This window comes from Carcharhinus amblyrhynchos, chromosome 18 (assembly GCF_965287045.1).
Source record: "Carcharhinus amblyrhynchos chromosome 18, sCarAmb.v2.hapA, whole genome shotgun sequence".
Classification (NCBI taxonomy): Eukaryota; Metazoa; Chordata; class Chondrichthyes; order Carcharhiniformes; family Carcharhinidae; genus Carcharhinus; species Carcharhinus amblyrhynchos.
Window position 1 is genome coordinate 55,719,744 of NC_137341.1, and position 15,216 is coordinate 55,734,959.

At 40.9% G+C, this 15,216-nt stretch overlaps 2 protein-coding genes across 3 annotated transcripts in view; one reads left to right on the top strand and one right to left on the bottom strand.

Annotated features, from left to right (window-relative positions):
• Nucleotides 1–2,410: 2,410 nt before the first annotated feature.
• Nucleotides 2,411–15,216, bottom strand: part of gde1 (glycerophosphodiester phosphodiesterase 1) — a 35,891-nt gene continuing 23,085 nt past the window's right edge. The window contains exons 4-7 of one of the 2 annotated variants that reach the window (XR_013888927.1): nucleotides 9,772–9,864; nucleotides 9,071–9,279; nucleotides 6,329–6,985; nucleotides 2,411–3,861 (exon numbers count right to left, since the gene is read on the bottom strand). Coding sequence is in view for 1 of the 2 variants with exons in the window: in XM_080207059.1 (XP_080063185.1) it covers nucleotides 6,856–6,985; nucleotides 9,071–9,279; nucleotides 9,772–9,864 (432 nt within the window). In the remaining variant the exon portion in view is untranslated. Of the gene's footprint in view, nucleotides 6,986–9,070; nucleotides 9,280–9,771; nucleotides 9,865–15,216 lie in introns of both variants that reach the window. The other variant, XM_080207059.1, reaches the window with a different exon arrangement.
• ccp110 (centriolar coiled-coil protein 110) overlaps nucleotides 13,442–15,216 on the top strand; it is a 114,281-nt gene continuing 112,506 nt past the window's right edge. Inside the window, exon 1 of the mRNA XM_080207056.1 lies at nucleotides 13,442–13,459. The gene's annotated coding sequence lies outside the window, so the exon portion shown is untranslated. The remainder of the gene's footprint in view (nucleotides 13,460–15,216) is intronic.

Below are 15,216 nucleotides of genomic sequence, written 5' to 3' on the forward strand. Positions count from 1 at the left end.
TTCCATTTGCCTTCCTGACCACCTGCTGCACCTGCAGGCTGGGTTTTTGCGACTCATATTTTATTCATCTGTGGGACATGGGTGGCGCTGGCTGGACCAGCATTTATTGCCCATCCCTAGTTGCCCTTGTGGGGGTGGAGGTGGGGGGGCACAGTTGAGAGTCAACCTCATTGCTGTGGCTCTGAGGTCACAAAGACATTAGATGGGTTTTTAACAACACTCGATAATGGTTTCATGGTCATCAGTAGATTCTTAATTCCAGATATTTTTATTGAATTTAAATTCCACCATCTGCTGTGGCGGGACTCGAACCCAGGTTCCCCCAGAACATTAGCTGAGTTTCTGGATTAATAGTCTCGTGATTGTCTACCCCAAAGCTGAATTTAAACAAAGTCACTGAAGCATCAAATTCTCTTTTCCAGTCACACCCAATAGTTAGTGTGTTTATCTGGAAGTGCGCTGTTTAACATTTTAGTCAGGTTTATTTGTACAGCTGCATGCCGGCTGGAGCTTGTGTTTAATTTTGTTAGCTCTCATTTCAGATTACCATCATAAAACATACTGAAATTAGGATTAGAAATAAACATTAAACAGGAACAGTGTGTGAGCTCTTTGTTATAACGAAGCTGTTACAAGCTAATAAAGAGCAGCAGTAATTCAAATCAGAGTTTTGATGATATTTCAGTTTGGTTTCTATGCCTTGGTAGATTTCATGTACAGAAACTCAGCTCTGTGGCTTTGAGAAATATTTCACAAGAGACAGAACTGATTAAATAATGAAGATGATATCATTAGTGCAATAAATATGTCAATTTATTACAGTATTATTTTTACTTTTCAGTGAGGATATTGAGTTTTATCACAATTTTGTACAAAATCTATTAATATGTTGGGTCCGAACATGATCCACTGCCTAGCAGCCGCTCTGCTAAAGACAGAGAGCTTTTCGTAGACACACTGTGATTAAAGCGTTTTTAAGGATATGCATATGTTGACACTTTGGTGTTCCTCAATTTGATGTGTCATGGTGCTTGGATGCCTATTAAACCCTTCAGCACTTTGGCAGAGTGTTTACAGGATGGCTTATGACCCCATTTTATCAGCAAGTCATTCTTATATGTCCTTTAACCATGGAGTCTCCCAAATTTCTTTAGCGTTTGCAAACAGTGCTGAGTGGAATGGAGGGCTCAGTTACATAAGCAGTTTGCAATGGGTCACAACTTCTAACTTCAGAAAGAGATAGCCACTGGAATTACAACACTTTCTGGATGGCACAGTGGTTAGCAGGGACTTGGATTTGATTCCTGGCTTGGGTCATTGTGTGTGTGGAGTTTACATGTTCTCCCCATGTCTGCATGGGTTTCCTCCCATGGTCTGAAAGGCATGCTGGTTAGGGTGCATTGACCATGCTAAATTCTCCCTCAGTGTACTCAAACAGGTGTGGGAATGTGGGGACTGGGGGATTTTCACAATAACTTCATTGCAGTGTTAATGTAAGCCTACTTGTGGCACTAATAACTAACTAACTTTCCCTGTTCTGGAAAACTGCTGAAATCTCCAATGGCTGGAGCTGCTGGGAACCTGCACCTAAACAACTCCCGCTGGCCCCAGCATAGACAGGCTGCATCAGATTCAAGAGCATGCCCTATCTGTACAGCACTTGCTGCTGTAAAGCCAAGAAATTGACAGGTTAGAGAGAAGGTCAGTGTCCAAGAAGATGTTTTATTTTTTCTAACTTTATCTGAGTAACTATTAGAGTAACCTTGGCAGAACCAAGTCAGTCAGTCAAATCACTTTTGTCAGATAGTTCCCAGTCCAGCACGATTACCCAGGGGAAGTCAGCACTTCTGGACAATTGCATTGCAAATACTCACCAAGGAAGTTCTGGGAGAGATTTGGCCCATCTTTGGGAATTCCTACCCCCACCCCCCCACTCTACAAATCCAACACTGAAGCTAGGAAGTTACAGTCCAATGTGACTGTAAGAGCAATGTAAAACCACACCCTGCTAGTCAGTGTATGTCCAATTTCCTAATACAGGCTCACAGCTGAGGGAGCATAACATTTACTCTATATCTGGATACAGCAACTCATGTTTATATTGCACCTTTAACCTACCAGAATGTCCTGAAGTGTCTTTGCATAATAATTATCTACCAAAATGTGACAGAGTCACATAGGTAATATTAGGTCAGATGATCAATTGGTCATTGCAATGAGTTTTAAGGAGGGATTACAAGGAGGAAAACAAGGTAGAGGCACAGAGGTTTTGGCAGTACCATTTCATCACTTACAAACATAATAATACAATTTGTTAAGCTCTATAGAAATCAGAAGGTTCCTTCATGAGGCTTCTCAATGAGCACGTTCCAAGACATTTTCCCTCAAAGAAATTCAGTATTCAATAAAATTTTCATAAACCTTCCATTTATTGAAACAATTGGACAACATCTTCATTCCACATTCTGTAAATTAACAGATTAAGTACCCGGAATAACTGGCTTCACAATAAATTATCTTGTACAATAATATCAAGAGTTAATAAACAGAACCAGGCAACTATTCAAAGAGCTACAATTTGCTCATAAACTAACAAAATACATTAATTTAGTTCGCAGTGAAACCAGATACATTCTCTGTGCTTGTTTTAAGAAATGTGAGTTTGTGAAACTAAACCCTGAGGAAATCTTTTAAAACACTGGAAAATTGCATAGATTCTTTCTTCTCCCAGTGAGTCACATTGCAGCAGGAATGTTACAAAATAGGACAAGTACCAAATCAAGTGTTTGTGGCTAATGATTCATTCATTTAGTTTTCATCAAGTTTACTATCAAGGATAATACAAAAACTGTAACTATCCTGAAAGCTTTCAAATTTCTGATTAAATACTGTAAGAGTGCTTCACCGTTTAAAAGAGACACCTCGACTTCCCAACTACTTCTGACATTAGGTAGAAAACATACAGAGCAGAGAATATGTACTTGGTATGTTTACACCAGACATTGAAAACTTAACCAGAGAATGTGTTTTTTTGTTTTTATTTCAATTCAATCCAATCAAATCCAATTCAGTCTCAACAAGTTGGGACATTCCCGATCCAAGCTGACAAGACAGGACTCTCACCTCCTTGGGCTTGATCTATATGATCTAAGCTGATTGGAGTAGGCAGAGCTCCTCCTCCAAGGCTTGATCTCATTTGCAAAGTCAACAAAAAAACTACATATTGCGAAATAGACTATTAATAGCACTCAACCAAACTCAGCAGACATTGTTACATAACAAGGTCAGTCAGCAATACTGCTTTGCACGAATGTTTTAGACTAACTTGGGGAATCAAAAGGAAAGTTCACTGTAAAACAATGTTTCTAAGAAGGTAGCAACTAATTGTCTGTATATTCCATTCTGGTAGCAGTCTGAAAGTGTAAATATAGTGTTATCCACGTCATTACCAACCACCCGGTTCTATTTGTTTCTCATTAAAATAATTTGGAGGTATTTGGTTGTGGCAACAACACTCTTTGAAATTGCCATGTGAATGGGTGGACACATGGATAAACTTTAGTGCAATGTAATAGTGCTATATTTCATCATTTTGAAAGCTGATCACTGGCAAATAGTGCAAAAGTTCACTTTTTTCCCTTTTGAAGATATGACAATTGAGTAACTTAAAGGAATGTGGTGTTGAGACAGAAATCAGCATCTTGTGACAGTGTGAAATATGAAACTGAGACATGAGCAAGGCAGCAACCACTGAGCTTGAAGTTAATTCAGGTTTCAGACCAATGGTGCAATCTGAGTTTGGGGGGACTAATGTTTGATGCCAGAGTATTCAAAATCCTGAGCTTCAATCAAAGGGCTTGTCTGAAATCAGAAGAGGATAAACAACATCAAAGACTGGCTCACTCCCAAACAAGTCACGTGGGAAGGTAGGCAGCAACTTTCTGTACGGGTCCTTGAGGACAGCTCCTGCCCCAAAATGGAAACATTTCATTTACACACAGGACCTGCCCAAAGTGTCAGAACAGCTCCCCTGCTCAAGCAGGTTAAAACAAGATATAATAGGACCTCAAACTGAGGTTCCTACCTGCTTCCAGTGGGCACCTCATCAAACTAACTGCAGTCAAGCTAAAATAGCGGTTAGAATAATTCATGCAGCAATGGCTGAATAGGATTTTAAATTTAATTTTTAAAATTAATCTTAAATGCCTCCCCACCTGTCCTCCAAAACTCACTGGATTAAAATCCATTCTAGTGACTGAGTCTGGGTCCAACACTGACACATGGCTCTGATAGTTATCCTTTGCCGGTGTTGAGATTAACTATGCTGATGCCTCTATACACATCAAGTCCCGTTCTCTCTACCTCCTTAGTAGAAATCCTAAACAGCCTTTCAGTTAGTACATGGGTTTGTGATAAGTGTGCAATTAAGATAAGGGGGAAAAGAATATTTAAAAAAAATACGGCTTCTTGATTCTTATATACAAATAATAAAACTACTTTTACCTTCTGAATATTTATCGACCATGTTTTATAATTTCACATCTACTTTGAAAAAGATACTGCCATATCTTCACACGGATATCATTTTCTTATCAAATTCCGGGAATAATTGCTCTCAACTCAGAAGTTGACCTTTAGCATACCTCACAACACCAAGAAGATTTGTTACTGAGTTCTGCATCAAGATATGTGAATTATTTTATAAAATTCAACAACAGCTTACATTCATATAGCACCTTTTAACATAGGAGAACATCACAGAATGCTTCACAAAATCCAAATCAAACATTGGCACAACGTAAGGGAGACATTTGAGGATCAAAGTAGGTTGGAGAGAAGCTCTTAAAGGCGGGTGGTTCAGAAGTTTGCGACAGGAAAGCTGGAGTCAGGGTCATTTCCAGTGTTTACTGGTCATAGCAGCTGGAAAAGGAGTGAGCAGTTTGAGGGCACACGGCTAGGTTAAGAGGTGGTGCTAAGAGCCAGCTCGCTGTCAGCACTGCATCTCAAACCTGGCATCAAATCTTTAGACAATCTTGCAGAGTGCAGGGTGTTGATCAAGTACAGGTCCTGGCACAGGGAGAAAATCTAGCTCCAACAGGATCGAGGCAAAAGGGCAACTCGCTTCCATTGTACAACAAAGGAAAAGCATTGATGTAGGGTGACATGAACAACTGCATCAGAGTCTGAAGAGGTTGAGCAGAAACAGGGAGACAGAACGACAGTCCGTTGGAAGAGTATGGTGCTAGGGAGGTTGGGCTGGGTCCTCAATGATATTTTGAAAGTGTGTGGCATGGCAAGCCACCAAGAAAATCAGATGGTCACCAATTTAAGTCAAATTGGGTTGCGAAAACGAGAAATGGATTTCATGGGGAAATGGAGCTCGGAGATTGTTCTGACCAGAAATAAAACAAAAAGAGAAAGAGGCAGGTTCAGGGCAGGGGCAAGGGGAAGCTCGGTTTCAGCGACTTGGGGAATGAGAGAATGCAGCACAGTGCAGATAGTTTTAGCCTTGGTGACAAAGACATCCATGACCTCTTTGCTCTCGATCGAGTTCAAGTGAGAGTATAGGGGGAAGAAAGGTGGAGGTGGGGAGGCGTTCTTTAAGACAGTTGGTACTTTTCAAAACGATCATGGTGTAACGAGCAGTTTTTGTTGGGAAGAATCCTGCCAGATCTAACAATGAATGACGGAGCTGTCCAGCAGGTTGTTATGGTTGATGTTGCAGGGCACTCAGTAGAGCAAGTGATTAGACAGCTGCAAATGTAGGAACACAACGGAGGGAGAAAGATTACAGCTGAGAACTTCAAAACGTATTTGGAAGTGACTTTATCAAAAGGGGGAAAAAGAATTGATGAAATGTCAAATGTCAATTACGAGCCAGGAAGGTTGGTCGCGTGGTTCAGCACAGCTGAATAACGACCTTTCTGATTATTATTGTGTGCCAATAAATCCAGCGCATCAGCAGAGGGACGGACAGAGTCAATACGAATGAAAAGCACGAGGAAAGGGGCAGCAATGGAGTTGAATCCAGAACAGGGTGGAACAGTAGGCAAAGATTGGAACTGCCTTAACTTAAAGTGAAAAATTCCTGGTGAGGAAGGCATTTTAGATTCTGAAACAGGTCAAATACTGGAATGAAAATGACCCTTCAGACAGGGCAGTCAAAATGACCTCTCAGACAAGAATGTTCTCTGTAGAAAACAGTGGTGATTGTGGAAGTCAGTATAAGATCCAGAATCCAGCCTCAAAGTGAATTTCCACATAGGATTCGAAGCTGAGAAACCAGCAACAGGTGAAGGGAGAAGGGCTGTGGGGTAAAAACAGTTACCTTAAAACAGTTGAGTAGCAAAGCAGAGTCAGAGAAGGAGAATCTTAGTTCCAGCTAAGATAGCAGCAGTCTGGATGACAGAAGAATCCAGGAATCTAGGAAGTGTACAGAGTAGCATTGAAAAGAGCAGTGAAAACAAAGAATAACTTCAACTGGTGTGAATTTATTTAACACATACTTAACATTTGCAGCATTAGACATGTTTTATTCATAAATAAAAAGGACAGTTTCCTCCCAGATTGGAAGCAAGTGCCAACTGTCCAGAATGCATTCTCCAACGTGCCAAAGGTCCACTATTTCAGTATTTTGCTGCATTTATTTAATGCCAATATAATGCTGCTCATATAACTGCACAATTATTTACATTATTAATGGATTTTACCAAATTAAAAATTAGTTACCTTCCCTAATATCAAAATACAAAAAAAATTGGAGAGACGGGTACATTTTTATTTAATATCACACGCTATTTAGAACTAATGAGAGTCTATACAGAAATGTGAGGAGATGAGTTAGGAAGATGAACCCTATTCAATAAGGGTGTCAGTAATGTAAATACAATGGAGGATCTTTTCATAGTATCGTTTTTCATCGGAATAATTTACAGTCCAAGCAACCACTTCGATCCCTCTTTCAGCCCAAAAACGAACGTAGTCCCTGTGCAAAATGAAAATCAGAGAGCTTAGTATAAACATCACTTTTTAAAAACAAATTTTCCTTCTCCTAAACATAGCTTGCAGTAGCTCTTCCTCAATTTCACAGTTCTATGCAGAGGCTACACTCAATATTCTTTTGACACAGCTTGGAAGCTTCATTACTCTAAAGGTGCTACATAAATATAAGTTCTGCTGTACACTAACAGACAGGCTGCTGCACCATAATTTTAATGTTCGCATCATCTAATTGTCTGACCATGGCAACAGGGGGAGAAGGATAGGGTAGAACTGGGAGGGGGTTATGAAATACTGTAACAGCTTCAACTCTGCAACAGGCTTAGTAATCCAATACGGGAACACTGTTGATAATTGACCAACATTTACTTATTCCAGTGGGATAGACTGGTTAATGACACAGAGATTCTTTGCATCAAACTCCAGGTGATTGTAAAAACAAACCCCTAATGATGTTGTGGTCGAAGCCGATAGTGAGACACGATCAGGTGCTGTTGGGTGCACTTAAAGTGCAACAAAAAGACACAGGTTGTAATGCTGGGAGTAAAATCAAAGGATAGTACTTCATACACAAGAACAGGCTGAGTGGCCCGATGATCCCACAGAGCTTTCAAATATCACCATGTTGGACATAAATCAAAAGAAAAATGGCACAGCATGAAGAAAATGGGACATGTCCCCTCTCTGTCCAACCCCAAATCTCTCTCTCCCACACCACAGAAGCACAATGGTATTTATCAATGATCTACATCATATACATCATATACCACAGAGCTGTAACTGAAGCTATTGGTACTCTCACTCTCCCCCGACCTGACAGTAGCATTTTGGTCATTATCAATGATCTACACCACATATACCAACAAATCTGTCCTAAGATAATTTCATCTGGTCCATTTCTCAATTTATAACGGAATTCATTCACCACTTCCCAAAACTACAACTGTGAACTGCACCAGAAACAACAGAGAAACAAAACGTGAGAGTTTTATATTAAAGGTCTGCTTTCTGTACTCTGACACTTGTATGATTCCCAGATCTTTTTTCAGTTGACTGGAACACTGGATATTTTGCAATGTTGAAGAACCTGATCAGTGATGATAAACTATACTCATCTGACAGGAAGAGACAGACAGTTGGGATCACTCTGTATAGATTATAATCGAACTATTAAAGAACTTTTGCTGCAGATCTTTTCCTGTTACTAAACTCTGAACAACGAACACCAATAACAATGTCACAGGAAACTACTTTCATGCAGAGCAATCAGAGCAAGACTTGGAGATATTTTGAGGATATTTGTGTCCATCAAGATTGCGGAATAGATGTTTTCACTGAGGCATTAAGGTATCCAGCAGGTAGTATTCATCCCTTCCCACAAGAATGGAGGGTTGGAGAAAGTTACCCATTTTCAGTTTTAAACAGGGGTGCATTACATAGCCAACCTGCTCTCAGGCAAGATATTTGCTGAAGCTTTTAAAGTAGGCCGCAAACCTTAACCTTTACAGCACTGTTAAATTGAGTTCGGGATTCCTAGGCCCTAAGAATTCCTATAGCTAAAAGGAGGAATAGATCCAGGAATATTTATGGGCCAGGAGCAGAAGGAGTATTTTTCCCAAGCTCAACAAGCTTCCTGTCACACTTTGGGGGCAATTTCTACAGGATGTTTGGCAAACCCTTACTGTGAAGCTTCCTGTGCAAAAATCTCATCACCGCTCTCTTGCTAGCCAGGATTTTCACAGAACAAGTGCCACAACCAGAGTAAAACCCCGGTCCATCAATATCACTTCCTCACAATTTCAAAAGAAACTTCTTTTCCACTAGGATGAATTTTCCATCACCTACTTGAATGTTTCTAAAACCACCAATTTAATACATATTTTCCCTAAATCAAGGCTCGTTTTATGTTTTAAGAGCCAAGTCAAAATTCATGACCAAACTTATTCCAAACATTGCGCCTGGCAACTTAATTTGGGTAAAAGATATTGCTGAATTTAATCCAGGAAGGGTATTTTATTCAAATCCAAACAGTTTCCAAAATCCAAGAACTGGACTAAGGTTTGCAACTTACATTGATATGAAATTCTTCTGCATTAGAAATGCAGAAATACCAAAGAATTTCCACAGAAAAGCATGGAGAGACCAGTCCAAAATGATATCCAGCAACATGTACCAGTACTGCTTATAGTCGTGAAACCTCGGTTTACCAGTCCCATAGAAACTCAGCCTCCAAGGTCGATGAGTGAGAGCAGTCACGACATTCTTGTCAACTTGTTTCATCTTCAATGGTGCAAGAATGAAATAAATACAAAATTAAACATTTTCATTTATCTCAAATGTAAAATCTACCAGCACACCAAATACCAATTCTATTCTGACCCAAAAAAACAGTTTTGCTTAATTAATACTCTTTAACTTCAAAGCAGAATAATGGAACAAAAATGAATTTTGAAGTTTATTTATTATCATAAGTAGGCTTACATTAACACTGCAATGAAGTTACTATGAAAATCCCCTGGTTGCCACATTCTGGTGCATGTGGCAATTTAGCATGGCCAATGCACCTAACCAGCATATCTTTTGGACTATAGGAGGAAACCAGAGCACCTGGAGGAAACCCATGCAGACATGGGGAGAACATGCAGACTCCAGACAGACAGTGGCCCAGTCTGGGAATTGAACCTGGGTCTCTAGCGCTGAGAGACAGTAGTGCTAACCACTGTGCCACCCAAAGTGAGGTTTCTTTGATGTAGTTTGTAAAGCTTTTAGTACCCTGAAGATGACCAGCGGATCAAAGGAACACACAATGCTCTTAGTGTACAGTTCAGGATATTCATCATACATCTTCTTAAGGGCTGCAGAAGCCTGCAAAACAAACAAGTGATTCCTTTAAAATTCATGTTACTGTTATAGTATATGTATAATACTTTTAATATATTTCAGCTGAAATGTTTATTAATCAGAACTACTATATAACTACCACCGCACTGGTGATAAGTTATGTAACTTAGCTACTGTATTAATTCAATAAAGTGCCCACAAGTTGCAGTTCCAGTACCAATGGCATTTTTCAATATTTTCTGTGGAGGACGTGAGCTAGTTCAGGAGCAGGGCCATGAAGACACAACAAGATGATTCACACGAGATCTAAAAACCAAACTTCCTGTATCCATTTGAAGATTCCTTTCCCCTGTCTTCAGGGCTTAAGCCAAATCCTTACATCGTCTTTAACACAGAAAATGTCCCAAGATGCTTTGTAGATGGGATTTATAAGATTAAGAAAGGGGCTGGTGTCGAATCCTAGAGAGAGAGATTAGGATGGGTGTCAGAAAGTTTAATTGTAAGGATGGGTCGAGAATAAACAACTAAACTTGCATTTACATAGCATTTTTCACATCTCAGAATATCCCAAAGAATGTCAGTCATAGTAATTTAAATGGTGAAAAGCTACAAATAGCAGAGATTCAATTGGACTTGGGGTTTTTGCATCAAGATCTCAAAAATGTAGCAGTCGTGTATAAAAAAAGCTAATGGAATGTTAGCATTCATAACTTAAGAGGCCTAGAACATAAAAGGAAGGAAATATTGCTAGTTATATCTGATTATAGAACATAGAACACTACAGCACAAGTAGATCATTCCGCCCACAAGTTGCGCCAATTATATCCATACCTACCAGGCCATAGAACTATCTATATCTCTCAATCCCATTAAGTCCCACGTACTCATTCAGAAGTCTCTTAAAAGACCCCAGCGATTTTGCCTCTACCACCACAGACAGCAGCCGATTCCACTCACTCACCACCCTCTGAGTGAAAAACTTACCCCTAACATCTGAACGAGTACACTATCAAGGGCAGAAGTCTGAGTAGTGTTGAAGAGCAGAAGGATCTTGGGGTCTGGGTCCACAGGACTCTTAAATCGGCCTCGCAGGTGGAGGAGGTGGTCAAGAAGGCGTATGGTGTACTGGCCTTCATTAATCGAGGGATTGAGTTTAGGAGTCAGGAGGTAATGCTGCAACTTTATAAGACCCTTGTCAGGCCTCATTTAGAGTATTGTGCGCAGTTCTGGTCACCTCACTATAGGAAAGATGTAGAAGCTATTGAGAGGGTACAGAGGAGATTTACAAGGATGTTGCCTGGACTGGGAGGCATGCCTTATGAAGTTAGGTTGAGGGAGCTGGGACTCTTTTCCCTGGAGAGACGAAGGTTGAGAGGCGACCTGATAGAAGTTTACAAAATGTTGAGAGGAATAGATAGGGTGGATTCTCAGAGGCTATTTCCCCGGGTTGAAATGGTTGCTACGAGAGGACACAGATTTAAGGTGCAGGGAGGGAAGTTCAGAAGTGATGTTAGGGGTAAGTTTTTCACTCAGAGGGTGGTGAGTGAATGGAATCGGCTGCCGTCAGTGGTGGTGGAGGCGAACTCGCTGGGGTCTTTTAAAAGACTTCTGGATGAGTATATGGGGTTTAATGAGATTGAGGGTTATAGATAGGTCTGTAGGTTGGTAGGTGTTGATGTGATCGGCGCAACTCGTGGGCCGAAGGGCCTGTTTGTGCTGTAGTGTTCTATGTTCTACGTTCTATCTCACTTGCTCCCCAGCACCTTAAACCTGTGTCCTCTCGTAGCGACCATTTCAGCCCTGAGGAATAGCCTCTGAGAATCCACCCGATCTATACCTCTCAACATTTTATAAACCTCTATCAGGTTGCCTCTCAATCTTCGTCTCTCGAGGGAGAAGAGTCCCAGCTCCCTCAACCTATCCTCATAAGGCATGCCTCCCAATCCAGGCAACATCCTTGTAAATTTCCACTGCACCCTCTCAATAGCTTCCAAATCCTTCCTGTAGTGAGGCAGCCAGAACTGCGCACAGTACTCCAAGTGGGGTCTGACAAGGGTCTTATAAAGTTGCAGCATTACCTCCCGACTCCCAAACTTAATCCCTCGATTAATGAAGGCCAGTACACCATACGCCTTCTTGACCACATCCTCCACCTGCGAGGCCGATTTAAGAGTCCTATGGACCCGGGCGCCAAGATCCTTCTGATCCTCTACACTGCTAAGACTCCTACCCTTGATATTGTATTCCTTCATCCCATTGGACCTGCCAAAATGGACCACTGCACATTTATCCGCGTTGAAGTCCATCTGCCACTTCTCTGCCCAGTCTTGCATCCTACCTATGTCTCACTGCAACCTATCTGATTAGACCATTAGGAATATCATGCACTGTTCACAGCTAGATTCACCAGAACATTAACAAAGTTCCAGGGGTTAGACTGAGCACAGATTACAGAAAGGAGGCATGTATTTCCTGGAATATAGAATGCTAGAGGATGATTGAGTTTTTAGGAATTTGAAAAGAATCAGCAGCTTAACTTTCCACAGGGCAGCCAAAGACATGGGGACATAACCTTAAAATCAGAGCTAGGGCACTGGAGGAAACACTTCATTACACACGGGGTGGGAGAAATTTAAAACGATCTCCTACAAAAATGTTTTCCCATTGATGTGGCTAGCTTTCAGGTAATCATTTAAAACCCAAGATGGATTTTTGCTGAACATGGGTATAAAGAATATGGAGCTTAGGCAGCTGGGTGAGTTTGAGATACAGATCAGCTGTGATCAGCACACCGAGTCACAGAACAATCTCATGGGACAAGATGGCCTACTTCTGAACTCATATTCCAATTCACAGAATAATGGAGCACAAAGGAACACCATTCAGGTCCATGGTGCCTATGTCAGCATATTAAAAGAATTACCCAATTATCTCACCCCCCTTCCTTTTGGGGGGCTGCCCCTTTTAATTTGTCCCTAAGTTAATTTGAGTTTGTTTACTTGTTAGGTACGTAAAAGAGGTACCCAATTAGTCTCACTCAATTGCCCCAATTCAATTGCCCTGCTCTTTCAAAATCAATCCAATTTGCTTTTGAAACTTACTATCATGTCTACTCCCAGCACCCTTTCATGCAGACCATTTCAGATCAGTATTTATTGCGTGAAATAATGTCTCAGCATCTGGTCTCAGGCTCTTGTAGCAATACCCTTCAACCTGTCCCTTCCAGTCTGCATGAAAGGACTCCTTATTTAGTCAATCAAAACCCTTCAAGATTTTGAACATGTGTATTAAATTTCCCTTTAACCTTCCCTGCTACTAATCTTACCATCTAACTGTCCTCGTACCCCCTCCAGTGAATCTCCTCTACAACCTTGATAAGGCCTAGACAATTAACTACTTTTAAATTGGAGTCATTGTTATGCAGACAACTATAGTAACCAATGTGTGTATATATTAAGGGCCTATAAATAGCTAACTAATCAATAATCAGTTAATCTGTTTTTGTTTGTATTGAACACTATGAAAAGCAGAATAAGACCAAAAGAATTGAAAGTGAGAGAGGTTACTGGAGCTGTGACAACGCGGGATGTACATCACCATTCACGGTGCTTTGCAATCGGTATGGAGCTTATTAAGGACACGTGTAATTATACTATCTCTGATATCAATCTCCCTGGTAATCTCCCCGACCATCATTCTCCAAAATCTAGAGCAAGCTGATTATATTATTAATGTGTCAATCATCTTTAAATTGCTCTTTCAATATTTAAATACCTACATTTTCAGGCCTACAAAATACAAAATAATTTCAATTCTCCACAATTGCATTCCAAAAGAGAGGCATGAACGGCAAAGAAAATTAGGGAAGGAGTTCCAGACAGCAGGTTCAAGTGACAAAGAGCCTGTCACTATGAGGTTAATTGCACAGGTGTACAACAATTGGAAGATCAAAGAGGATATGCAAAGCCACAGAATGTTGCAGACGAGATGGGCAAGAACAATGAGGGGGTTGAAATGTATCAGGGAACTAAGCCTTGTTAGGTCAATGAGAATGTGAGCAGTTGGCAAGTAGGACTTTGCTCAAGGAAGATTGCAGGTGGCTGTATTGTGGACAAATCTGGATTAATGGAGGGTGCAAGATGGGAGGCCAAAAGGGAAGATATGAGTGAAATGGAATCAGGAGGTGACACAAGGGTGGACGAGACTTTCTGCAGCAGAAACGTTAAGGAAGAAATGTCAGAATTGGAAATAAACAGTATGGGTAATGGAGAAAGTCTGGGATTGTCATCCAGTTTAGAATCAAAGAGGTTTTGCATGATATGCTTCTGCCTCAGTGACCAAGGAGGGAGATGGAGTCAGTGGCATTTTTGGCAGGGGTCAAAAACCACACCTTCTGTGTTCTGGGTGTTCAGTTTAATTTATGACTCATCCACAACTTGATGTCAGGCAGGTAACCTGAAAGGCCAGAGGCAGCAATTAAGTTGAGAGAAGTGGTAGCTAGTAGGAGTTGGATTTCATCAACACTATCAAGGGAAGTTAACTGATAGATGATTTCACTGAGAACAAGCTGCACAATGAGAAAGATGAAAAGATGAAGATTCTGGAAGTGAACATGCAAGAAAGGAAAGGGAAGTTTAAAGACGTGTTACAGAGTCTACGGCACAGAAATTCCATCCGGCAAGGCTATGTTGGCAGCTTTTTTCCCACAAGAGCCATATGCAACCCCTTTTCACCCTGTCCCATCATCATCCTTTCTATTCCTGTCTCCATGTGCTCCTCCAACTTCACTCTAAACCCACCAACACTATCACCTCTAACAGTCCCTGAAGTGGTGCGTTCCACACCTTTGGGATAAAGAAGTTTCTCAAAAATTTTGCAGTGACCACTTTATATTTATGACCTTGAGCTTGGAATTATCCCACTAATCAAAACATTTTCTCAGTGACAACTCTATCAAATCCTATCACAATCTCTTCTGAAGAAAAAAGAGCATCAGTCTGTTACGCCTTTCCCAAATACATCCTCTCAGCCATTCCCAGGTTTGGCCTCTGTTCAGATAGCATGTCTCAGAATAGAAACACATGAAGGCAACTGCAGTTGGGCAATCAAGCAGGGACAATGAAAGGGAACAATATGACTGCCACTGGAGTCAGGAGCACTTGCTGAGTAGAGATAGAATCAAAGGGGCAAGATCGTGTACAAGATTATGAAAGACATGGACAGAGTGGATAAGGGGCAGCTGCTCCCCCTGGTTGAAGGGTCAATCACAAGGGGACATAGGTTCAAGGTGAAGGGCAGGAAGTTTAGGAGGGATGTGAGGAAAAGCTTTTTTACTCAGAGGTGATGATGTGGAATGCGCTGCCTGGGAGGGTGGTA